Genomic DNA, 27,382 nt, shown 5'->3' on the forward strand with positions numbered 1-27,382 from the left:
CCCTTTGCCTACTTTATAATAGTGCAGTCTGACTGGCCTATTTTCTGCTGTCCAATCTCAGAATTCCACCTCCCACCTTCTTGTGCCTTTGCTCAGGCTCTCTTCCATATTGGAAATCCTCTTTTCAAATTTTATAACTTAGTCTTGCTTTTCTTTAGGTTCAGCTCGTGTGTCACCTCCTCCTTGCCTGGTTCCCCCTTTTGTTAATGCTGCCTCCCTCTTCCTCAATTTATCTTATATATATTTAGTTGTTTATATGTTGCATCCTAGTCACACCTTCTCCCACCCCCCACCCCCACCCTCAAACAGAATGTAAGTTTCTTGATGTTGTGAATTTTTTTATTTTGTTTTTTGTCAGCTAGTGATGCTAGTATAGTGTCTTTTGACACTAGTATAGTGTCTTACACAGAGTAGGCTCTTTAAAAAATACTGATCATGGGGCAGCTAGGTGGTGTAGTGGATAGTGCTCTCCTTGGAGTCAGGAGGACCTGAGTTCAAATCTGGCCTCAGATACTTGACACTTACTAGCCGTGTAACCCTGGGCAAGTCACTTAAATTAACCCTGATTGCGTCACCAAAAAAACAGAAAACAGAAACTGATCAGGTATGTCACCATCCACATACTCTTTAATCCAGTGATACTGGTGTCCTTCCTGTTCCTCTGACAAGACACCCCCTCTCTAAACTGGGAATTTTTACTGACTGTCCTTATTCCTGAAATGCTATGTCTCCTTATCTCTGACTCCTGGTTTCCCTGGCTTCCTTCAAGTCCCAGCTAAAATCTCACCCTCTACAGGCAGCATTTCACAATATCCCTTTTAATTCTGGTACCTTCCCCTTGTTGATTTTTTCATCTTCTTAAAATTTTAATTAATTAATTAATTTTTAGTTTTCAACATTCATTTTTATAAGATTTTGAGTTCTAAAATTTCTCTACCTCCTTCCCCCACAGTTCTCCAAGATGGCATGCAATCATATTAAACATATTTTCACATTAGTCATGTTGTAAAGAAGAATCAGAACCAAAGGGAAAAACCACGAGAAAGAAAAAAAGAGAGAGAGAGAGAAAATAGTATGCATCAATCTACATTCAAACTCCATAGTTCTTTCTCTGGATGTGGATAGTATTTTCTATCATGAGTCTTTTGGAATTGTCTTAGATCACTGCATTGCTGAGAACAGCTAAGTCAGTCATAGTCGATCATCACACAATGTTGTTGTAACTGTGTACAATGTTCTCCTGGTTCTGCTCACTTCAATCAGTATCAGTTCATGTAAGTCTTTCTCGGTTTTTCCGAAATCTGCCTGCTTATCATTTCTTATCCATTCTGTAAATAATTTGTACAGATTGTATGTATGGCCTCTGCCATTAGATTGTGAGCTCCTTGGAGGAAGGGACCGTCTTTCCTTCCTTTGTATTCTTAACATTGTGCCTGGCCCACAGTAGGCACTTAGTAAATGCTTCTTCCCTTCCCTTCCCCTTTTCCCCAACCTTAATACCATTGTCTTTAGCATTGTCCTGACCTCCTCTTTCACTGCCCACAAGTCTCTGGGCACCGTTAATGCCTCTTCCCCTGGGTGGGGGAATTGGACAGTTGGACAATTCTGTTGTCCAATGTATTAATTATTCTCGACTTTGTGTCATCCACATATGTGATAAATGTTGTCGTCTTTGATAAAAAAATTTGTTCATAAAAATGATCTAGACACCTTTGGTATGAGGGCTTACTGAGCCCTTTTCAGGGCTGCTTGTCCACCTTTCACCTGACTCTCATTCTATGGCTCCAAGAAGCTGTAGCATGTTCAGCCACCACACCCCAGTAAAACTGTCTCAGCAGACTGCTAAACCAGATCAAGGGTAATTGACAGGCCTCAAAAACATTGGTAAGTGAGGGGAACGTCTACCCCAAGCATGTGAAGGCTTCCTCTGGCTGAATGGATGGATGAGAACAATTTTTTTCCAACAGCCATGAAAGGGGCTGAAGCAGACATTGTACAGTGCTTACAGCTTATGAGACATAAAAAATGTCAAGGTCATAATACTAACATCTTTACTTTTGTCCTGCCACTGGACGTCAATGACTCTGGAATAGAGAGTGAAGCTAATGCTTTTTTGCAACTGTTCCTCACTTAAATCCATTTTACACACAAGTCAAGACATCACCCTGTGATGTTATTAGTCCTTTACAAAAACAAAGGGCGAACAACAACTAATATGACAAATCCAGAACAAATCCCTGTGGAACGTCCCTGTGGAAACTGTGAAGCTTCCCTACAAGTGAGTCTAGATAGTCAACTAATTCACAATCCAAAGTTAGTTGTCCTAGGGAGACAACATGGTATATCTGGAAGAGTGCTTTCAGATTGTGCTTTCAAATCTTGACTGCCATTTATCCACTATATGAAGTTGGGTAAATTCCTCAAATTGTATCAGCCTCAGTTTTCCCACTTGTAAAATAAGAAGGTTGGACTATCCTATCTCATACATTTCAGCTCTGTATTTACACAGTTCATGAAATTTACTAATGATGAGTTGTCCATACATGAAAAATGATGGCTATTTTTACTAAACTTCAATAAGAAAGAAGGAATTTTCTTAATTAGTTTGGAAAAATAATAACTTAATTTTCTTCTTGAGAATGATTTTTAAAAAATAATAAATAAAATTTGATTACTCCATCCCTGGATGTAATATACATTTACATTTTAATTGAACCACTGACAAAAATATGTAATCAATTTGGGTTCTTAAAAAAATCAGCATTTACATTTTTCTCATAGGCACTCAGCATTATTCCTATGAAAAATGAAATTGTTTTTTTTTCTTTCCAACCTAATTTATCATAGGAAGCTGAAAGGACTACTGGTAGCAGGGATCAGAAGTCCTCTTTGGATGATAAAAGAAAAATGCATTCAAGAGTGTGTTCAGAGGATCTAGGATAAGCTCTCTTCACAGTTTAACTCCAGCAGGGTCTCACAGCAGCCCTGGGGATAGCACTCAACAATGTTCAGTGTCAAAGGATGACAGACAGGGGTAAATGGAAGGACTTCAGAGATTCCTTACTTTCTTTTGTTTTTGCTTCAACTGGAATACTTCCAGGCCTTGCCTGCTAACACCACATAAAGCAGCAACTGGTGGGTAACATTAGCAAATAAGGCCTCAGGGCTACCCATGTTCCAGCTCTCCATTCACCAACTGCTATTCAGTGAAACAGCTGGATCAGAAGAGATACAGCCAAGAAGTAGTTAGAGTTTTATGTGTACAACTGTTTTGATATAGATTGTCTGCTAGCGCAGAGATAATGATAGCTTTGAAGGCTTATATGTTGGATTGAGAGGGATACTGATATTTAAAAGAAGGAAACACAAAATCAGTAAAGATTTTGAAAAAAAACATGCAGTTTTTGAAAAACAAAACAAAACTAAAACTTAGCTCTTCATTCACCCTGGTCCTTTCCATGTGCACAAATCAGTTTACTCAACACAGTGCAATTATAGAACCTAATGCAACTATTTTCATTCCATCAGTTTTCCCCCAGTAAATTAAGATAGACAATTCTTACTCCTCAAAAAAAGTTGTTTTCTTCTTTGAAATAGCAAACCCAGCTTAGCAACATTTGTATTTTAAATGAAAAGGGAGTTTCCCACCAACCATGGAAACACTGAAAATTCAATAAAAACTGGAAAAAAATACTCAGTAAAATATATACAAAAAGCATTTCTCTATTTTCCTAGCGTTTAACATCTCTTAATGTGGAACTCCTCTTAACAGAAGGACTTTTTGAGTTTTTGAGAGAAGATATATGCAGAGAAATCCAGGAAATGTTTACTTGTTAGGCCATGAGAAGTGCCATATATCTCTGAACTAGGCTCTGCATCCTTCACTTTTACAAACTAGTTTCATCTGAACTTATTGCTTTATGCCAGTTTGGAACATGGTCACAATAAAAATCATCATCATAATTTTCTTCTCTACCGGAGTCAATGTTGCATACTGAATCCTAACCTGACTTCAAATATTGAATCTTGTTCACTGATTCTGAGCAAGTCATACAGCTTTTGATTACCTTGGGCAACTGCCTAGTATTTTTCTGCTAAGTCACGCATGAGTCATAATTTGCTATGTAAAAGGGAGTTCCCAAATTCAAAGTACCTCATGCATAAGGAGTCACAGATCCTTCTCATTTTCAGATGTTCCTGCAAAGCACTGTATATTTCAGTATTAGAATTTGCAGAAGGATATGCCTATCATTTGGAGAATGGCTGAACAATTTATCTTATATAAATGTAAATAGTAATATGTAATTAATATAATAATATAGTATATAAGGAAATAATCTTGTATGTAAATATAATAAATATAAAAACAGTTCTATATTCCACTAGAAATGTGGAAAGGGATGGGCTCAGAGAATCCTGGGTAGATTGAAGTAAACTAATGCAGAGTATACCATAATAGTAATGATGTGAAGACAAACAACATTGAAAGACTTGTGAACTCTACTTAGTGACCAATAATGATTCCAAAGGATTGATCACAATTTATGCAAGATTATAGATTACTTCTACTTATACAGGAGGTGATAGATTCAGGATGCAGAATGAGACATTTTGGGATATGGAAAAATATGATTTTTTTATTTGACTGCATATTTATTAAATAGATTTTGTGTATCTTTTTTTTCTTCAAAATTGGAAGAACAGAAAATATGTGCTTGTTAAGTAAGAAACAAAGAAAAATGAAAAAAATAAAGGATTTGTAAAAAACACAGTTTGGACTTTCAAGATGTATGAATATGTGTTGTCTGCAAATAGGTCTCATCACTCTTCTTCAAGTGGAGGGAAAGACTGAGCCATTCCATCCAAGTGAAATATGAAAATATGATGAAGGCTCTTAGCCAAAAGAATGTGGAATTACCTGAATTTGGGAAAAAAACAAAATAAAAAACAATCTAAAAGGTACCTTGAGAGATAACAGTTGTCCTTCGTACTGAAGATGATCAAAATGACACCACGATGTCAGGGACAATGTACAGTGGATTTTACTGTAGCTGATCAGACCATTATGAGCTCAGAATGCTCTACCACTGGTCAGGCACAAATAGTCCATTTGAACATTTGGGATAAAGATGTCTCTAAATTTGAGCAGCTCATTTTAATTTTTATTCGTTTGTTTTTGTTACTCCATTTCTCCTTTGCTCATAGAACTCGACACCTTCTTTGATGTGGGTATACCATGCTAGATGGTCCTCTGCCATGTCTCACAATCAATACCAGTGTCCTTCAAAGAGAACACGAGTGTGTCCTTTTGTATCACTTCTTCTGATCGCCATGTGAATGCTTGCTTTGTATGAATTCTCTGTAAAATTGTCTTTTAGGCCAAACATACATTTGAACAATGTGGCTGGCCCAACATTGTTGCACTCTCTGCAGTAGAGTCTGAATGCTTGGCAATTTGTCTTGAGAAAGGACCTCAGTGTTCTGTACCTTATCTTGCCAAGTGATCTTCAGAATCTTCCTAAGACAATTCAAATGGAAGCAGTTCCATTTTCTGACATGACACTGGTAGACTATCTAGGTTTCATAGGCATACAATAATGAAGTCAGCACAATGGCTCTGTAGGCCTTCAGTTTGGTAGGCAGCCTAATACCTCCAAACACTGAGCTAGCTCTGGCAATGTGTGCATAGCCTCATCATCTGTGTGTATATCCCTAGAGAGTTTACTGCCAAGGCAACTGAACTTACCCTCAGCATTCAAAATTTCTTCCCTTGCTGTATTTGATGGTTCTGTGTAGAGATGGCATGGTGCCAGCTGGTGGAGAATCTCTGTTTTCTTGGTGTTAATTGTCAGGCTAAAATTAGCACAAGCATTAGAGAATAAATCCATAGTCTGTTGCCTCTCACCCTCAGAGGCTTCATTGAGTGCATAATCATCTGTGAACAAAAAAGTCACACACCAACTTTCCCTCCACTTTAGTCTTGGCTATAGCCTTTTCAGTTCAATAATTTACCAACAGTGTGGTAGCTGACCTTGATGCCACTGTTGCCTCACTGAAGGCATCCAGCCACATTGCTGAAAACATCATGCTAAAAATATGGGAGCAAGGACACATCACGCTTTATTCCACTGGTACCTGGGAAGGTGTGAGAGCATTGTTCATCATCCAGAACCCATACAAGCATGCCATCATGAAACTGGCAGACAATGCTGATGAACTTCTCTAGACAACCAAATTTCACCATGATCTTCCACAAACCGTCACGACTGATGATATCAAAGGCTTTGGTAAGATCAGTGAACATCATATACAGACCTCTGTTCTGCTCCTGGCATTTCTCCTGGAGTTGTTGGGCAGCAAACACCATGTTCACTGTTCCTCAACACTTTCTGAAGCCACATGAGCTCTCAGGCAGATGATCGTCTTCCGACTAATTGAGGACGAGTCTTATAAGAATCTCACTGGCAGTAACTAAGAGACACCCTCCCTGCGATTGTCACAGGACAACCTATTTCCTTTTCCTTTATAGAGATGGACAGTGCAGGCACCCTTGCTCTCCTAGGGGATAATTTCCTATTGACATGTAACCTAGAAGATTTCAGTCAGCTTTTATATGAGCAATAGACCACTTACCTTGTTGGGTGGTTTGTGGATTTTTGTCCTTTGTGCTTGAAGGCAACCAAAATGACATCACTATATTGAAGTTAAGGAACACTGTGTCCTACTACAGCTGGTCAGACCAATATGAGCTTAGAAGACTCTACCACAGGTCACATGAACATTTGGAGTGGAGATTTCTCTAAGTTCTTTGTTGGAATAGAATCAACACCAGGTGTTTTGCTATACAAGAGGAGCTTTCAAAACTTCTTCTACATTAGGAAGTTCAGCTAGAGAGGAATTGACTTCCAATGTGGTCAGTGGCTTCAGCATTGGTTGATGATGGTCTGCTAAGAACATTATGGAAGTGTTCAGTCCATCTCTCCAGGATCATGTCCTTATCACTAATCAATGTCGCTCCATCAGCACAGAGCAGTTGAGATGCATTAAAGGTCTTTGGCCCATAAAGAGCCTTCAGGGCATCATAAAAGTACTTTGGAATATTATTGTCAGTATAAAACTGAATCTCATCTACTTTTGTTACTGAGCCAAGAATCCTGTGTCTCTCTAAACTTCTCTTGTACTTTACTTTTGATGGAATCAAATACTGCCTTACTAGAGACAAACTGTCCTGCTGGTAAACCCTGTGGAGTTCTCATTTTTCATTTAGTAGCTTCTGAATTTCCCCATCATTTTCATCAAAGCAGTGCTGATATTTGCAAGTGTTCTGGCCCACATGAGCAAATGTGGTACTGTGTACCAGATGTCTAAAACTTGTCCACTCTGTTTCCGTTCCTCTGTTGCCAACTGTGTTTGGCTCAGCTTTCCCTCCAAGTTAGCAATAAATTGCTGATCCAAAGAGAAGCACTCTGATTTGTTGTCTCAGAGTCTTCTGATAGTCTTCTTGCCTTGAGACCTCTGCTTTTGTTGAATATAAATGTTTGGCTTGGAGAGGAGAAGCCTATATGATTTGTCCAGTGCTCTGTGCTACACATCACCTTTGTCACTCTCAAATCTTGTCTGTCTTTTCTCCTTAAAATTATATCACCTATTAAGTGCCACTGCTTGCTGTAAGGGTGTATCCATGACATTTTATTGAATTTAGGCAAACGGAAGACAGTGTTCGTGATGAGGTCATGAAACGCACAAATCTTCAGTAGTAAGTGACCATTGCTGTTTCCAATTCCATTCCTCCCAAGCACTCCCTGCCACATCTGATAGTTTTGCCTGTTCTGGAATTAAAGTTACCCCAGGCTTGTCCTCTTTTGGCACACTGATGATGAGGGTCTCTAGAGCTTCATAAAATTTCTCTTTGACCTCGTCAGAGTATGTCATGGTGAGAACATACACATTGATGATGGTGTCATGGTGCTCTCCTGTAAGTGACCTTTGGGACACAAGTAATGTTTTTTATCAATGTTCCTGATCAAAAACAAAAATTTCAGAATAACTTGTCATGAGCCTGTCATTCACTTCTTTTAGCAAACATACAAACTTGTTGACTAGATTAGATTTTATTGCAACACATATGCCAGCTTCATGGAGCTTCTCATCACGCCAACCACTCTAGAAAATGTGTAACATGCTCTGACTTCAGTAAGCTGGTCTTCATTTGACAGCCTTGTTTCACTCTGGGCTGCTATTTGGATACAATACCTTCTGTGTTCTTTCCAACAAGAACTATTCATCTTTTAGGTCTATTGGATTTTATGTTGTCCATAAGCTTGCACACGTTCCATGTACCAATGGTGAGTGGAATCATTTTTACAAAAGTTTTTGCACATTATTTTTTGTTTGACTATAGGGTAGGAACTTTGCTTGATATAATATGTGGGCCAGGGTTAGGTGAAGCAGACAATTTTTAGGGCACCTCTTCTAGACCTTTCTCCATGCTAGTAGATGAGCAGTGTAGTCCTTAAAAAGGCTTCTCACTCAAAGGGCTGCTGAATCCCACTTCTGCTTCAGTCCAGTAGGAACTTTGCTTGATATAGTATGTGGGCCAGGGTTAGGTGAAGCAGACAGTTTTTAGGGCACCTCTTCTAGACCTTTCTCCATGCTAGTAGATGAGCAGTGTACTCCTTAAAAAGGCTTCTCACTCAAAGGGCTGCTGAATCCCACTGCTGCTTCAGTCCAGTGAGAAGACAACCCTGTGGCCTGGGCTGCTTGTGCACAGGATTGTTACTACAGCTCCCAGTATATCCATACCTGCTGTTTCATCAATAGCTTGTTGCCACAGGAATTCAAGATAACTAAAAATAGTAAAAATGAAACATAGTAAAATACCTGAATAGCAAAACAATAAAAAAATGAAATAGTAAAATGGTAATTGATGATATCTTTTGAATCGTGCATAAACTGGATTTGAAAGAGACAGAGTTCCATGAAGTACTCAGCTTCACTCTCTCTTCCAGAATCGTCAAAGTCCAGTGGCAAGACAAGAGTCAGGATGACTGACAATGGCCTGAGAAGCAGTAGATGACCTTGGCACCTTCAGTGTCTGACCGAACTCTAAGCTCTCTACAATGCCACCTTTATGTCCTGGTGAAACAAATTGTTCACATCCATCTGTTCCGCTGGGAAAATTTTCACATACTTTAGCTAGACACCTCCCTAACTCACTGATGGGTTTGAGGCCTGTTGGTTACCCTCAACTTGGTTTAGCCCATCGGCCGAGATGGTTTAACAAAGTGTAGCCACTGTGCATGCTACAGCTTCTTGGAGTCACAGGGGAGAGTTGAGTGGCAGGTGGACACCAGCCCTCATACCAGAGCTCATAGTCTTCCCTGAACACCCCATACACCCTACTGGAGAGATATAGGGCACCAGGAATAGGCTTCAGTGAGTTATAAATACAAAAGGAAAAAACACAGAGCTGGGCATTTTGGTATTTGCACATGTAAAATCAGAGGAAATAATCCTAATGGTATAGGTAGTTTATTTTGTCTACAAAATAAACCATATCCCTAAAGTCCCTCTGTTAAGCTGTTTATCTTATGGTTGAAAATCAGACTAGACAAATTCACAGCAAAGATGAAAAAGCAGGTAATGGACTAATTAGAAAAAATTACAGTCATCTAGAAGACCTACAGCAGGACTGACAGTGTAGACAGGGATGCAGTGAGGCTCCCACCTCTGGCAAGTATGGAGCCTAAGAAAAATTTTTCAGTAGTCTTCATAGATTTTATCATTTTTGCATTTCTACCCCAGCCAAGTTACTGTTATCTGTGTTCAAATGACTGATCTCACTTCCTTCGTAAAAAGAAGATAAAAGGGACTTGAGAGATACCTATTTATTACACAGATTAACAAAGCCAGTGATGTTCTTTTAAGAAAACAAAACAAAAAATCAGTAGATCTTCAGTGTTAAAATGGAGAATGAAAGGGCCCTGAAGAGGCAAGGGAGAATTTTATTCTATCTCAGGAGGTAGGCAAGTGGAATACTGTGACACAGAGGATAAAGGAAAGAAGGACCATACAACATTTGGAATTAAGTAAGAGATATGAGGCTTTTCTTTCTGATGAGGAGTGATCTAGACATAGGAAGAAGAGGAAATGATAATGTGGATCCACCGATGATGGATGAGCCATCATCATAAAGGCTACAAGAAGAGACAAACAAATAAGTAGTATAGTTAGTGACTCCCTCCTTAGGGGTACTGAAATAGCTATTTGTTGACATGATAATAACAGGCTAGGTCTCCTGCTTTCCTGGATCATGTTGGTTAATCAGTAAACATTTATTAAGTATCTACAATGTGACAGACAATGTGTTAAAGAGAACCTCCAAAGACTTGTCAAACCAGTTGACTGCTACCTGTGTCACATGATTCATTTGGACACAAATGATACTGCCAAAAGGCATTGCTAAATATGAGGACTTAGGTAAGAAAAGAATGACCTTTGCGACACAAGTAATGTTTTTATCGGTGTTCCTGATCAAAAACAAGAATTTCAAAATAAAAAGGCAGATTCCTGTGGTGATCAGCTGGTTAAGAAGATGTTATCTGTTTTTGGTTTTGGGAGTTGGTTTTCTGAAGCTTAAAATAGAAAAATTATGAGCTCCTGGCCAGGGAGTAAGTGCCTGGTAAGAATTTATTTGCTACAAATCTTGAAAATCTAACAAAAAGGAGTCTACTTCTCAACAAGGCAAGGATCTAAGACATCTCCAAAGGTCTCATGATGGAAAATGCTATCCACATCCAAAGAAAGAACTATGGAGTTTGAATGCAGATCAAAGCATACTATTTGCTGTTTTTTTCTTCTGTTTTGTTTTGTTTTCTCTTTCTTGTGGTTCCTGCTATTGGTTCTAATTCTTCCTTACAATATTACTAACGTGAAAATATGTTTAATTGGAATGTATGTGTATAGCCCATATCAGATTACACACTGTCTTGAAGAGAGAGAAGGGGAGGGAAGGGGAGAAAAATTTAAAACTTCAAAGGGTTTTTTTTTATGGAAGTGATTTTTTCCCCCACTTTTATGGAAGCGATTGTTGATAAATAAAAATAAATTAATAAAAAAGGAATCTAAACTGAAAAAGAAGAGGAAAGAATAAAACTGCCAACATACTTCTCCCAAGCTAGATACCAGAGAGAGTAGTTGTAGCTAGAGTGTAGAAAGAATAATTCAACAGAGATGCCCAAAGTTATAGAGGAGAAAAAAATCAGGAAAAAAGGAAGTAGCCATAAAATCCATACCCTCATGTATCTCTCCATAAATGTACAAAATATGTCACAAGCAAGTGATTCGGATGTTTTTCACAAAGAAAAACAATTCTGGGAAAAGGGGAGTTGTCTAAAAAGAAAATTCACTGAAAACTCATTCACCAATTTCAGTTTTTAAAGGACATATAAAGAATATGAAAGCAAGTGTGGATAATGAATGGTAGATGAGGAAGCATGGCATGGTTCTGAAATTATACGGTTGGGTACATTAAAATTTATAATAAGCTTATATGATCCATGATATTTGAAAGATCATAGTAACTGGAAGAGGTACGACAGGACTATGGGATGGGAAAATATTATCCGGATTTGCAAAAAGAAGAGATTTAAATATGCTAAAAGAGGCCAGCAACCTAACTTTGATTCCCATTTTTAAAAAAACAGAAAATACGAGGCGATTGGGGCAATCTAGAAAAAGAAGCAACGATCACAAAAAGTGAGTATTACTTTACCAAGAAAATCCTGCCAAACTAAGCATATTTTCTTTCTTTAAACAGATTGACTAAATGAGTAGATCTAAAAATCCTGTAGATAGTAGTTTACCTATACTTAGTGAAATGCTTGACAGTTTCTTATTTTATTCTTTTAGACAAGATGGAAAACTGTGTCGTATGATAGTTGCATGCATAACTGGTTGAATGACTAGACCCAAAAAGTAATCATTAATGTTTCGATTAGGAAGGAGGTCCCTGATGGAGCACCTCAGTGCTCTAGGCTTGGTCAGGTTCTTTCACATTTTTATCCATGATTTTGATGAAGCCATAGATGGCATGCTTTTTGAAAAATCACTTTATACTTAGAAGATGAGATATGTGGATAGAAATAGTTCATCAAAAGGTACTGTGGATTTCAGTAAACTGCAAGGTTAATATGAGTAACCAGTGTGATATATGGTGGCTAAAAACTTTAATGCAGTTTTAAGCTGCATGAAATAATAGTGTCCAGGACCAGGAAGAATATAGCCACAATAGTCTGTTCTTATTAGATCAGATTTGGAGGTGTTTTGTTTGTTTGTTTAGTTATGGAAATCACATTTTGAGAAGAATATTGATTAGTTGTGGGTTTCTAAGGAATGGCTTCAAGCTTATGTAACGAGAAGATTGAAGGGATTGGAGAGGGATGGTTTAGAGAAGATATAGGGAGGACATGATAGCCGTCTGTAAGTATTTCAGTCATCTATCAACAGGCCTTCTATGTGGCAAGCACCATGCTAGCTGCTGGGGATACAACCACAAAGAATAAAACAGTCCCTACTTGAAAGGATCTGAAATCCTAATTCGCTGTTATGTGGGTGAGTTCTTATGTTGGCCCCTCTTGAACTGTTGGTCCTGGAATCAGGAAGACCTGAATTCAGATTTGAACTAGACGTTAGATGTGGTCCTGGGCAAGTAACTGTTTGACTCAGTTTCCTCATGTGTAAAATGGAGGTACTCATAGAGCCTACCTTGAACGGTTGTTGTGAGGATCAAATGAAGTAATGTTTGTAAAGCACAGTGCCTAGCACAGAGTAGGCACAATATAAATGTTTATTGTCATTGTAATTTTATTATTATCTAGAACTAATAGGTAAAAGTTGTAAAGGAACAGATTTAGGCTTGATGATGGTGAAAAATCTTAAAATTTAGAGCTATCTCAAAATGTCATCAGCTGCCCACAGAAATAATGGATTCTCCCTCACCAGAGACTTTGAAGCAAAAGCTGAACCACTTTTCAGATATCTTGAGGGAATTCTTTTTTTTTTAAGGCAGTTGGGGTTAAGTGACTTGCCCAGGGTCACGTAGTTAGTAAATGTCAAGTGTTTGGTCTGAGGCTGGACTTGAACTCAAGTCTTCCTGACTTCAGGGCTGATGCTCTATCCACTGTGCCACCTAGCTGCCCCACTTGAGAGAATTCTTAATCATGTATTGGTTAGACTATATGGCTGTGATGTTTCTTCCCGCTAAGACATTCTCTTATTCTGCGAATTAAATTTCTATTACCACTTAATGCTTAGTTGGCACTGTGTCTGACAGATTCTAGAGGCTTAGTGCTTGTAGATAGACTGACAATCAATCCTTAGATGGGCATTTCTTAAGCAAATACCATTTAGTAGGCACTTGGTAGGCACTGGAGATACAAGTGCAAAGAATGTAATAATCCCTACTTGGAAGGAGTTTACTTTCCAAAGTGGGAAACAAGTATAAATGTAAATATATAAAGCATAAATATAAATACAAGAAAGTTTAGGAGGAAGGGCAGTAACAATGCCTTATTTGGAAGGCATTTGTGTGTTTTCAGTTAGATGTTATACAGCCATTAAATAAGTGGTAGATTGTCAGTAAAATATAATGTGTTTCATTTCATACTATTTGTATTTTACAGGAAATACCTAGGTTTAGTCGGCATCTCATGATAATGACTTTAATTATCAAGGTTCAGTGTTTGCTATCCAAGGTAACATATGATGCTTTCAGAACAGAAGTATAAGCAGAACTTCCATTAATGAATTTATTATTTGTTAGCACATTAACCAGTGATTGGTGTTGTTGCCAGTGCACATGCACGCACACACATGCACGCACGCACACACACACATACACCTCCCTACCTGTGTGCATACATAAACAAAAATATGCCCTCTAAAGGGAAGGTACTATGTAACTCTATATAAAACTTCATAATCTGAAGAGTCTACTACTAATAGCAATGACCTAACATCAGTGTAACTGAAGACATGGATACATGTTCTAATATACACTTCCTACATTGTAGACCTATTAAAAATCCTCCTTGATTTGTTGCTATAATTTGCTGCTGTTTGCAGAGCCTGGCACATTAGACTTAAGATCAGACTTTTTAAAAGAGCACATCACCGTTGGTTACTATAACTACTCAAGCAGCTTTTCCTCTTTTTAGCCCTTCAGACTCTTTTGTGAGGGAGGGGGTGAGGCAACCAGGGTTAAGTGACTTGCCCAGGGTCACACAGCTAGTAAGTGTGAAGTGTCTGAGGTCACATTTGAACTCAGGTCCTCCTGACTCCAAAGCCGGAGCTCTATCTACTGCGCCACCTAGCTGCCTCCTCTGGTTTTTGTTTTTCAGTAGGATGAAAGAATGCAAGCTTCTGCAAATACAGGGTGAATATAAAATAACTGATTTGACTCAATTCAACAAATCAACAAATGTTTTAAAAATATTTTATTGATATCTTTTGTTTTCATGTCATTGTCATTTCCAAATATGTCCATCCTTCCATGTGTGAGCCATTCTTTGTAAGAAAAACAAATAATAAAAAAGAATGAAGAATCAATACAGCAAAACTGACCAGCATATAAAATAAGTCTGTGAATTTATGCAGCATGCAACATTACCTCTGCAAGAGAGCTACATTTTCCCATGTCTTCTCCAGAGCCGAGTTTGGTATTTAGAATTCAACTTCCTTTTTTATCCCTTTCACATAATTCTTTCCATTTATGTTGTCACAGTTATTATATGTATTGTTTTCTGTGGTCTGCATACTTAACTCTCAATTAGTTCAAATAAGTCCTCCCATGCTTCTCTAAATTCTTCATCTTAATCTTTCCTTATGGTAAAGTAATACTCTATTACATTCAGATACTGTGATTTGTTTAGCCATTGCCAATCAATAGGCTTTTACTTTCACAAAAGTTATTAAGTGCTAATCCTGTGCCAAGAACAGTTCTAGATGCCAGGGATACAAAAATGAGGCAGTTTCTACCCTCAAGGAGGAATCGATATATTGTGAAGATCAGTTAAGTCCCCACATAGGAAATCCCCCTTGAGAGGAGCACTGAAAGGAGGCTTCCCAGGCCAGAGGAGAGAAGGGAGAGTATTCCAGATATGGTAGACGACCTATATGTAGACATAGATGGAGACTGATTGTCACATATAGGGAACCTGAAGTAGGCCAATTTGCTTAGCACTTGGAGTATGTGAGAGGAAGTAATATGTCATCAGCCTGGAAAAGCAGAGTAGAATCAGACTGTGAAGATCTTTAATATCAAACAAAGGAGTTGTATTTTAATACAAGGCAGTAATCATGCATATGATACTTCATTAGTAGAGGATTCACATGGTAAAATTTGTGCTTTAGGCTAGCAAAAAAAAACCAGAAAGCAAAAGGGAAATGTAGAATCCATTGACATTCTTCCTTCTAAGACTTCCATCTTTTTTCCAAGAGGCTGAGGGAGTCCAGGAGACCTGGGCTCACTTCCTCCTTCTGACACATACTGGCTACGTGACCTCTTGCTATCCCAAACAGATCTCTAAGACTAAATAGCAGAATAGTTGCTGATGTGCATTATAGAAATCATTGTCATTTTCCTTAATAAGAGTTCTCTTTACCAGTGATTCAAATGACCAATCCCTCCCTCCCCAAAAGAATATATTTGTATAAGTAGATATGTCTGTATATGTGTACATGTATATATGTGAATATAGATGTGTGGTTTTTTAAAATCATGTCTGTGGCTTTATTGGTATAGGGATCTTCCAGTATGGAAACATGTGTATACACGTGCATGCACATGTTTTTGTATATAGATATAGATAACTGTTTGAATCTGTGATTTCATCACTGATGTTACTCTTGATATGGAAGCTTTCTCCACCAATGCAGATCAGTAATTCTTCTGCTACTTACAGACTTGGAGTATTTCCTGGGCAAGTTATTTAACTGAGTACCCCAATAGTTAGTACCTTAGAGAATTAGGCACCTCTCCAAGTCCAAGGCTAGATTCAGAAGCAGGCACAGCTCAGCATTGGTAAAGGGAGTTCCTTACCTAGAGCAATGAAATCAGAAGTCTAGTGAATATGTGTGTATGTATGTGTATGTGTATATGTGTATAAATGTGTATATATATATATATATACACACATATATATATACACACACACATATAATATAATATAAATACAGACACATGCCAAGTGACATAGTGTGGTGAATAGAGAGCTGGCCTCAAAGCTGTGAAGAACAGGGTTCAGGTCCTGCTTCTGACACATACTGGCTATGTAACCCTAGTGAGACATTAACAAACATTTACTAAACTCTTACTGTGTGCCAAGTGCTATACTAAGCACAAGGATATAAAGGAAAACAAAAATAATCCATGTGCTCAAGGGGTTTATAGTCTAATGGGCAAGACAAGATACAAGTAAATAAATGGATGGTAACCTCAGAGGAAAAGGGTGTAGAATCTGTGTGGGGGAGGGGAAGGGGGGGAGGACTTGGAAAGGCCTCTTGCAGAAAATGAGCTAAGTCTTGAGGGAGGTGAGGAAATTTGAAAGGTCTGGGGCAAGAAAGCAGAGCATTCCAGGCATGAGAGACAGCTCAGGTAAAGATGTGAAATAGAGTCCTATTCAAGGAATGGCAAGTAGCCAGTGTAGCTGGAATATAGAGTTCTTGGAGGGGAGAAAAGTATGAGAAATGGAAAGGCAAGAAGGGGCCAGATTATAAAGGTTTTAATGCCACAGCATACTTTACATTTGTTCCTGGAGTTTTAGTAGGAAGGTCACATGGTCGGAATTAAGCTTTTTAAAAAATCCCTTTGCTCACTGAGTAGAGGATGCATTGGAGTGGGAGAGACTTGAGGTACCAGGGGAGGGGGCACAGCTAGAAGGCTATTGAAATAGTTAAGGTAAGAGGTGAGAAGGGCCTATAGGAGGCTGTGGCTCTGTAAGTAGAGAGAAATGGGCATACACAAGTGATGTTTTGAAAGTGTGTTAGTGACCTAAGCAACTTTTCTAAATCTGTAAGATGCAGAGAAAGTGCTGACCTGTATTGGTAGAGGGATTTTCCTCACCTAGGAGTTTCCTGTATCAGTGAAAATATAGGTTTAACACAGGACACATATATGACATATATACTACAGGTCCTATACATACATACATACATATATATATATATATATATATATACACACACACACACACACACACACACACACACACACACACACAGCATATCTGTGTTAGAAGTCCAATCCGCATACACATAAAACAGGTATAATACATGCACATATGTAACGTGTGTTCCAGGCCCAATCCACACATGCAACTGTATGTTATGGGTCCAATGTATATATATATACACACATACAGAGATATTGTGTATATATGTATATGTGTATATATGAATATGGATATGGATATATATGTAATAAATCCATTTTCTATTAAGCAAAGATACTTGAAGTATGAAACAAGTTCATTTGTAACAAGAGAATACTTATCAGAAGAGTAGATTTTTGTATTACAGTTTAAAGTGTGGGAAAAGGATGCTTGGGTTATGGGAGAAAGTTGATTCATGATCAGAAAGCAGTTGCTATACAGCATAGAAAGAGAAAAGAAGGTTGAAAAGAATAGCAATAGAAGGGGACAGGTAGGAATACACAGTAAAGATCAAAACAAGTTTAATTTCATTTGAGCTAGGTAGGCAGCTAGGATGGTAAGTTAAGTAAGTTTGATGGAATCAGCTTGATAGAAACGTAATGGAGAAGAGTTTAAAACTGAGAGCACTAGACAGCAATTTCAGGTCCTAAGTTTTCACATCCAGGTTAAAATGGTCTAACCAATATAGTGAAATAGCCTAAATAGTATTGAGAAAATTAAATTTGATTCTATTTTGTAATTGATTCTAGTCTGTATCACTGCTGATATTTTGTATGACTAACTGTCATATTTGTCTCTGAATTAAGTTCAGAAATTCATAGGTTCATAAGTTCAGTCTTTCTGAGTTAAAAGTTCAGTTTCTGTATAAATCAAAAGAAACCTGTTACCTTTATACCACTAGCTGTCCTTCTACAATTAGATGAAATCTTTTAACTATATACCATTAGATATTTTTAGAGGTAGATGAAGTCAGTCAGAATTTCCTAGCAACAAGATGGAAAGAGGGGTTGTTGCTAGCCCTTCCTTCCCAAATTCCAGCCAGTCATATTGTCTCTCATGTCTATGATGCTTCTGACCTTGTAAGCAATGGTAATTTCATCCCTATCTGTGATTCTGCCTTTTACTTTTTGGATGCTCCCCTTTGTCTGTAAAAATGATATTTCAGCATTCATTTGGGGGTCTTAGCTTGCTCAGGAGGCTGAGACCTTGTTTATTGGCAAATCCATGCTTTGTTAATAAATTGATTATAATTAGGAACTTGTGCCTCAGTTTATCTGAATTTCAATTGCAACTATATGGATAAAAAGGTTATAGTTAAAATGTGTGCTATTATATATAATTATTATTCACCATGTTTACGTGATACAGCAATATTTATAGACTGATAGCTATATCAATTTCAATTTTTGTTTGACAAAGGTCACTTTAACCTTAAAACTTTTCCCATCCATCTTTGTACTTTCTCCTTTTTTTCTTCCCTATCTTTTTATCCTTCCTTCCCCTATACATGCTTTTAAAACCAGCACCTTAAAATGTTCTCCATTATGGGGGAGTTTGAGAATATTGGAGGAACAGTAAATAAAATCCTCCTTCCTTTTGCTGTACTGTACATCTGAACTCTGGATAAGTTAAGCACTTCATCCTTTAATACTTTTAATTCTCATCCTTGCAGAGTCTGAATTCATTGCTTTGATTAAAAGAGTGGGTCTCATTAATGTTAAAAAACAGTGACCCAGATAGCACAATGGACTAATATGTTGACCTCGTGACTTTCAGAGGTAGAATGGAGTAAATTATCTGACATAAAAGAGGCCCAAAAGAGATTTTACAGTGCCGGGGAAGAGCAGAAAAGTAGGCAGAGGGGGAGCACGTGAACCTTAATGTCATTGGAAATGGCTCAAAGAGGGAATAATATACACGTATATTAATCTATCTTACCATACAGGAAAATAGGAAGAGAGCAGGGACTTATAGAAGGGAGGACAGATTGGGGGAGGTAAAAGTCAGAAGCAAAACACTTTTGAGAATGTACAGGCTAAAAGGAGAGAGAGGGTAAGATAAACAGGGGAAAATAAGATGGAGAGAAATACATAGTAATACAGTGAAAAAAAAATTTACAGTAAGTGTCTCTGATAAAGACTTCATTTCTCAAATATACAGAAAACTGAGTCAAATTTATAGAAATAAGAGCCATTCTTCAATTGATGAATGGACAAAGGATGTGAACAGGCAGTTTTCAGACAAAGTAATCAAAGCTATCTATAATGATATGAAAAAATGCTCTAAATCATTATTGATTAGAAAAATGCAAGCTATAACAATTCTGAACTACCACCACATACCAATCAGATTGACTTATGTGACAGAAAAGGAAAAAAAACCTATTATAGGAGACGTGGAAAAACTGGAACACTAATGCACTGTTGCTGAAGTTGTATGCTGATGCAACCATTCTGGAGAGCAATTTGGAACTATGCCTAAAACACTCTATACTATGAAACTATAAAAAGCTATAAAACTCTTTGACCCAACAATACCACTACTAGGTCTGTATCCCAAAGAGATTAAAAAATGTGTAGAAAAATATTTATAGTAGCTCTTTTAGTGGTGGCAAGGAAATTGGAAATTGAGGGGACATCTATCAATTGGGGAATGGCTGAACAAGTTGTTACATATGATTGTTTTGGAATACTGTTGTGCTACAGGAAATGACAAGCAGGATGCTCTCAGAAAAATCTGGAAAGACTTATATGAACTGATGAAAAGTGAAATGAGCAGAACCAGGAGAACATTGTATACAAGAACAGCAATACCATATGATGACTTACTATGAATAACCTAGCTCTTCACAGCAATACAGTGATCCAAGATGGTTCTGAAGGATTTATGATGAAAGGTGCTGTCTGTCTCCAGAGAAAAAAACTGGTAGAGCCTGAATGCGGATCGAAGCTACTTTTTCTTTGCTTTCTTTACTTTTTGTTTTTCTTTTTTTTTCTTTCACAGCATGACTTACATGGAAATGTGTTTTGCATCACTACATATATATAACCTATGTCTAACTGCTCACCTTCTCAGTGGGGGGGGAGGAGAAGTATGAGAGAGAATTTGGAACTCAAAATTTTTAAAAAAAGAATGTTAAAATTGCTTTTACATGTATTTGAGAAAAATTATACATTAAATTAAAAAACTTAAAAAATAATTGATCAACCAGTCAATCTGAGGCTGTGAGTGTTATGAATCTGGGAGTTATTACATGATATGAGCTAGTTCTGGCCTATATAAAATTCAACCAAGGACCATATTATATTCAGTAGTCCTCTAAACCCTTTCTGAAATAAGCTAGGAATGAGAAACGGGGCTTAATGAATTGTTATTAAACACTAATTGTTTAATTTTGTAAAGTGCTCTCATAATCACCAATATTTTGAAACATACATCATGCAAAACTCTTGGTGATATGTGCTTTTATTTAATAAATATGAAAAGAATTATACAATCTAATTAATCAGACCATGAGTAGCAGAATGTAAATGTTCACTTATGAAATGCCTTTTTTGGTTGTTACTTAACAAAACCTTTTTGCTGACTTAAATTTACAGGATTATTTTAAACTGGGAATAATGTTTAGATCAGCAAAGCATATTTCAGTCTAAAGAAAGCAAATCACTTTTTGCTAACAATATGTTTGTGGAAAATTATTCCTTTCCAATTTTCCTTTTGTAGATGCAAAATATACAGAGTACAGAAGGAGCTCAATATAGTTCCCACCCTCTGATGGCAGCCATGAGACCAAGAGTTCAGCCTCCAGATGTTAGGCAGCCAGCAATGATATGGCATGGTCAGCTGACTACCACCACACTCAGTGCAGAGGTTGGAGTGAATATGGGGAGAAACAATGTTTCCCATAACTTACCATCACCATCTGGAAGCAAGTCTGCAACTCCATCGCCATCCAGCTCAGTCCATGAAGATGAAGGGGATGATACCACTATGGTACAGTAAGATTTTCTTAGCAGCTACTGAATAAGATAGTCATTTACAAGTTTAATTTTAGTGTCTTCTTATCTAAATTATGATAGGCAAAAGTTGTGAGTGTTAGTGGGAGCCACAGCAAGTGGCATGAGAGAGCACATACTGGAATAACTAAATAATTTGCTTCTCCAAAACTGCTTTGCAGTCTCTAGTTAATCTTTTTTAAAAAAAAAGACAGGAGTTTTAATATTAAAATAAATTCCATAGGTAAAGAGTCTTAAGATTTGTAGAAGGCAAAATGAAAAGTTGCCTAGAATTCTAGGAACCAACTTGGTTTTTTTTAACAAGAAAATGTGTTGCTTTAAAAAAAAATATATATATATATATGTATATAAGAATGCTTATAAAATGACTATATGATTTTGTAGAAGGAATTACAAAATATGAAATTCAAAAGAGACTTCAGAGATCATCAAATCCAACTCCTACCTGAATTAGAAATCTCATTCAAAATATACCTAACAAGAGGCCATCCAGAATCTATGTAAGAAGGCAGCTACTTCCACCTTTAGAGAGCTCTCCTTGTTCAGAGGCTTTTCTTTACAAAGTCAAAAATATCTTCTGCAGTTTCTACTTGCTGCTTTTATATCTGCTCTCTGAGGCCAAGCCAAATGAGTTTAATCCCTCTTCTACATGATAACCCTTCAAATCCTTGAAAATTTGGGTAATCATACCCTGCCCCCCAAGTTTTTACTTCTTAAGGCTTAACACTGTCAGTTCCTTCAGACAGTTCCCATGGTGCATGATCTTATGGCCCTTTAACATCCTGGTTGCTCTCTTTTGGAAATTCCAGATTATCAAGACCCTTCCTAAAATGAGAATCCCAGAATTTGACATAATGTTCAAGCTATAGTATGGCTATATGTAATACAGGAAACACCAACTACACTAATTGTTGGGCAGGAGCTACTGCTGTAGATTTTGGGCTCCAGCCTCTAGCAGATTCACTCTTGATCTAGGCAGCCAGAAAGACAATGATGGAGAAGTTATGAGGGGTTATATAATAATATATTCTTCTCAGTGGGTTCCTGATAATGGGAGCAGCAACTCCTATAGGATATCCTAATCACCCTTCTCACAGGGCCTGGAGAGAATGGGGGGTTAGTAACCCCTACGTCTCAATGGGGGCCAGTCGAGGCACTCACATTCACAAATACCTATTCATTGACCATTGCTCTCTTGATTTACAGAGAAGCACACAAAAGAAGGCAATTTGCCAACAGTAGCTTCACAATTTGTTATCTCATCCCTGTATCTCACTGTGCAGCCACAGTAGAAACTGTTTGCAAGCTTGAGCCTGGGAACTAGTAGACTGTTTTGGCCATGGATCCTGGGAACTATTATCTAAAAAACGAATAACAAAATCCTCCTTACTTACATTCTGGCAGGATTCTCACCTCCTGGTTCTGCTCATTTCACTTTTCATCAGTTCGTAGGAGTCTTTCCAGGTTTTTCTGAGATGGAGCTTTTAGTGGAAATCTCAGATTATCAAGGGCCTTCCTAAAATACAAATTGATATTGGATCGTTAATGACTAGTCTTTATTTAGCCATTGAACCAATTGGGATACACTATCATCTGCAGCACTTCTTAAAATATGAGGTGGCGACCCACAGTTTAAGAAGCGCTGATCTATCCCATATCTCTTCAACAAGAATGACATGAAGGACTTTATCAAATGCTTGGCAAAAATCTTCATTTGTTGTATCTTAAGCTCTTCACATTCTTGCTCCAACCTATCTTTGTATGCTGATTTCATATTATTTTCTATCACACATTTTATATTGCAGGCAAACAAGTCTACTTGTTCTTCCCCATAGATGACACTCTGGCTCTATGGCTGTGTTAGAAATGTTCTCCCACTTCACTCACCTCTCTGCCTCTTGGAATCCCAAGTTGAGCTCCACTGTCCCTTTCTATAGGAGGCCTTCCTTGATCTCTCCAGTTATTAATGCTGTTTTTGTCCCTCTGCATTTATTTTGGATTTACTTTGTGCATATGTTGTTTACATATTTGCATATTTATGCCTTAGTAAAATGCAAATTCATTGAGCACCAGAGCTACTTATTTGTTATCTTTCCTATCTATTTCATATTTCCTATCTATCTATATCTATTCCTGTCTTGGGTTAATACATACTTGTTTAATTGTTAGGAATGTAACTGAATTCTTTAGTTCCTCTGATCTACTCGTCTTGTAAACCTATCTATAAAGAAAATAAGGTTGTCTAGAATGACCTGTTCTTGGTAAAGCTATGCTAGTGCCTTCTATTCACAGCTTCTTTTTCTAAATATTCATGATGTCTTGTTGGTTATTTCTCGATGTTCTAGAATTTTCCAGTCTTATAATTTGAAAATTCTACTCTCTTCCTTTTTTTTTTGAAAGTAAGAGCACTTTCACTTTCATCAGATTTCTTCCAGAAAGTGAAAAATAATATGGTAGCATAGTCAATATTATGGTATGCTGCTTTATTTCATACTGCAGAAAATACCCCATAAAATCTGCCTAGCCAATCTCACTTCTCAATACCTTCACCAATACTCTATTAACAAAACCTATCACAAAGTTTCCAGATCCTGTTAGAATATCATTCTACTTTATATTGTGTTTTCATGTAACTATATAATGACATTCAGTGATAGTAGGCCTATATGTTTATAGAAGTTTCTAGCTTTTCTAGTGGAGTGCACTTAATAAATACTTTTTTGAATGGCATTTTGATAGTCATGATGTACTTTCTTCAGTAGTCAATTCTCCAATTGTTTGCTGTTGAAGAAGAGATAAAATTAGGCAGAGTATAAGTATAAACTTTAGGATATATGGCTTTAGAATATAACCTTAAATTTACAACATAAAGAAGAAAATTGTACCCCCTAGGATACAGGTCAGAATGGAAGAGCACAGATCATCATGTATAATCCACAAACCAGATAATCAGATATTTGGGGATATTGACAATGCAAAGCTTTAAATTATGAATTTACTATTTTAAATAGGATTATTAAGCAGTGTGGAAAATCCTGATGGCATCTCTCCAACAAATGTGTATTTGAACCAAAATGAAACTCAAAAGCATCCTTTTTTCCCCCCAGTGATGTTAAAGAGCTGATTTCCTATGGATAATTCACGCCCGCTTACTTCATTGTAAAAAATTCACCGTTACCTTTGCAGACGTGGCAATGATTTGCTTTGTTTGTCTTTGCATGATTGGCACAAGAAATAGTTCTATTGGGTGCCCAGGAATGAAAAGAGAAGAGACAGCACTTAAGTTGGAAGTGAAAATGATGGAACTCTCCTCCCCTTCAAAAAAAAGTATAAATAAAACATTCCCAAAGGAAAAAACAAGTATATTGTGATATAACAATTATCTCCTTAAAGACCAATTTATGCATTCTGTTAGGTTTTTAATCTTTACACTTTCTTTTGCTGAAATTATGCACATTTAAATAATTCATAAAATCAGAAAAGCACTGTCATTTTACTAGTATATTTGTCTGTTCTCCTCTGCTAGTATAAGCATACATTTGCATATTCTTTTTCTCTACTGACATTACATTTAGTCTGATCAAGTTTATGTAGTTTTCTATCTCATTTCTGTTCTCAATTAAATGCATGCTCTCATCCCAGTTGTAGCTTAAATTTTTCACTTCTTTTCCCTGTTTTCACTTCCTTTCACCAGCCCAAATCTCTGTAGAAAACATGTAGGCATTTTGCTGGTCAAACCAGAATTCTTCGCTTAATTGGTAACTGGGATTGATATGTTACCGTATTATAGCCGCTTTAGTACTAGATGTAATTTAAATCACCAGTTAGAACTTGGCCACGAAGTGCATTGAAGAGAGACTTCAATGCTGTAAATCTTGCCTTTCCTGTGATACTTTTTCATCTTCTTGAGAAGTTATACATTTTAAGTAAATGATTTCTTTTGAAAGGACCTCAATTGACCTAGGTGGGTAATTATGTACTGTAAGTCTGTCTTTAAGAAGAAAAGAAATAGTTGTGGCAAGATGGGTACAGTCTAAGTAAAGTAAATATCACCTTTCAAAATAGTGCCTAACATACTTTTCTGATTGTTTTGAAACTGTTTGAAGCTTAGGTCATACACCGGATGTATTTTCAGGCACCATTACAGAAAAGCATATGGATTGAACAAAAGTAAGCCTGTGCACTAAATGCTTATTTTAAAAATCATATAATTAAGTGCTCGTATTGTCTATCAGCTGCTTACTTCAGTTGAAGAGTATAGTCTCTGAGTGACTGCATTAAGCTCACCTGAATTTCATGTTAAATTCTACTTAATGAAATCCAAGATGTTTATCCATCAATTATTTTAATAACTATCTTGGATTTTGTGTGCATTTTTTCTATAGTTCATGTTTTTGCATAATGCAATAGCTATTCAATGCTTCTTAAATGTAGTGGATAGAGTTGAACTTGGAGTTACAAAGATTTGAATTCAAATCACATTTTTAGTAACTGTGTTCCTAAGCTAGTCACTTAATGATTCCAATAATAAACATGAATGTGAGGAAAAAAACACAAGTGTGCTGGATTCACCGTAAGTTGGGCTGATTTATTTCTGTTCAATTACACAGGCTTCAGAAGTTAGGCAAAGCTCATAATAATGGTTTATTGGCTGATTATGCATTCGTTTAGCTAATTTCAAACATAACCATATCCAACCTCATTGTGTTCATTTCAAATAACTCCTGGTCAGAAAAGCAACAATCATTCAAGAATATGATCAACAACTGGTTTATACAGTCATCCCAATCATAGTTATGTTTTCCCCCCCAAATTACAGACAAAATAATAAGCACCTCTATCTTTCACATACCAGAGTCTACACAGCAGGCCAGGCAGGTCTCCCTGATTCTGGGTTATTCAGCACATCACACAGCAGCAGACCATTGTTGCATTCTCCACCATGCTGGAAAAATGTAAAGGAAAAAGCCAGAATATGCCCAGTTTCCCTACACTGCCCTTATAGACCACCTTAGCACTTAAGACTCATCAGACCAAGAACTACAGTGAAGTGGAGTATTCTCATTTCATAAAAATATTATAACCCTAAGGCACAAAAAGTTTTATCCACCTCGTCAACTTGTTATACATTCTGACATCCTCAGATGTCAGATTCAGGATTCAAACACCCAGGTCAGTTTTGGTTCCTGGGTGAGTTCTATTTCATTTAGACTTCATTGCCTTTTGTATTTGACAAAAAGGGAAAATCAGACTTTAATGGTGGCTTGTGTTCTTTAACTTGTGTTCTGTATTCTTCATTGGTAATAGATGCAGTGTAAAGTACTTAAGTCTCTCCTTAAAGAACATGGAAAGAATGAACTTATAATGATTTAAGAATGTAATTCTTTCAGCTCAATTAAATGGCTGTTTACAAAGTGCTTATATTGGTAGACACTGGGTGAGCTATCACAGAGCTGGGAGTGATTTCTGTGATCATTTAGTCTCATCTCTATTTGACGAAACAAGTGGTCATCAAATTTCCTGTTAAAGACCACCAGGAATAAGGAATTCAGTACCTCCTGAAGTCATCCATCCTACAGTTGTTTGGGTCTTTTTCTGAGTCACTTTTCCTCAGATCAAGTAGAAATCTACAGCTCTGCAATTTCCATACGTTGTTGTTTTTTTCTGTATTCAAGATCAAGAAGAATAAGTCTGGTCCAACTTCCACTTGCTAGTGATTAACTGACTTAAAAACAGCTATCTGTTTTTTACTTTACTAAGTCTTCTTTTCTCCAGGCTAATGGCCCTATTTCCTTCAACTGATTCTTAAATGGCATGGCCTCAAGTCCTCTCACTCTCTTGATCACTGACTGGAAGTGCATTAGTCTGTCAAAGTCCTTCATAAATTGTGGCACTTTGCCCTGAAACAAGACACCAAATATGGTCTCACCAAAGCTGAAAGCAAAAGCATCATTGCTTCCCTTATTCAGGAAACTATGTTTATATTAATTCAGTTTAAGATTGAATTATCCCTTTTGACTGCAGTGACTAGTTTAGGTTTGCATTTCATCAAAAACCACAGGCCTTTTACATATGAAGTATTATCTAGTCCCCTCACAAACACGTACAAATACTTATACAGTTAATTTTTGGAACCCAAGTGTAAGAATTTTAAAA

At 37.1% G+C, this 27,382-nt stretch overlaps 1 protein-coding gene across 3 annotated transcripts in view; it reads left to right on the forward strand.

The window, feature by feature from the left end:
- The window catches only part of LOC110221413 (thymocyte selection-associated high mobility group box protein TOX-like), a 131,754-nt gene that overhangs the window by 56,961 nt on the left and 47,411 nt on the right, over positions 1-27,382 (forward strand). For 2 of the 3 annotated variants that reach the window (XM_078153399.1, XM_078153400.1), the window contains one exon: positions 20,934-21,203. In XM_078153399.1, the coding sequence (XP_078009525.1) occupies positions 20,934-21,203 (270 nt within the window). Of the gene's footprint in view, positions 1-11,703; positions 11,758-20,933; positions 21,204-27,382 lie in introns of those variants that run through there. The other variant, XM_021005971.2, reaches the window with a different exon arrangement.

Source organism: Phascolarctos cinereus, unplaced genomic scaffold, assembly GCF_003287225.1.
Source record: "Phascolarctos cinereus isolate Bilbo 61053 unplaced genomic scaffold, phaCin_HiC Scaffold_4;HRSCAF=312, whole genome shotgun sequence".
Taxonomy (NCBI): Eukaryota; Metazoa; Chordata; class Mammalia; order Diprotodontia; family Phascolarctidae; genus Phascolarctos; species Phascolarctos cinereus.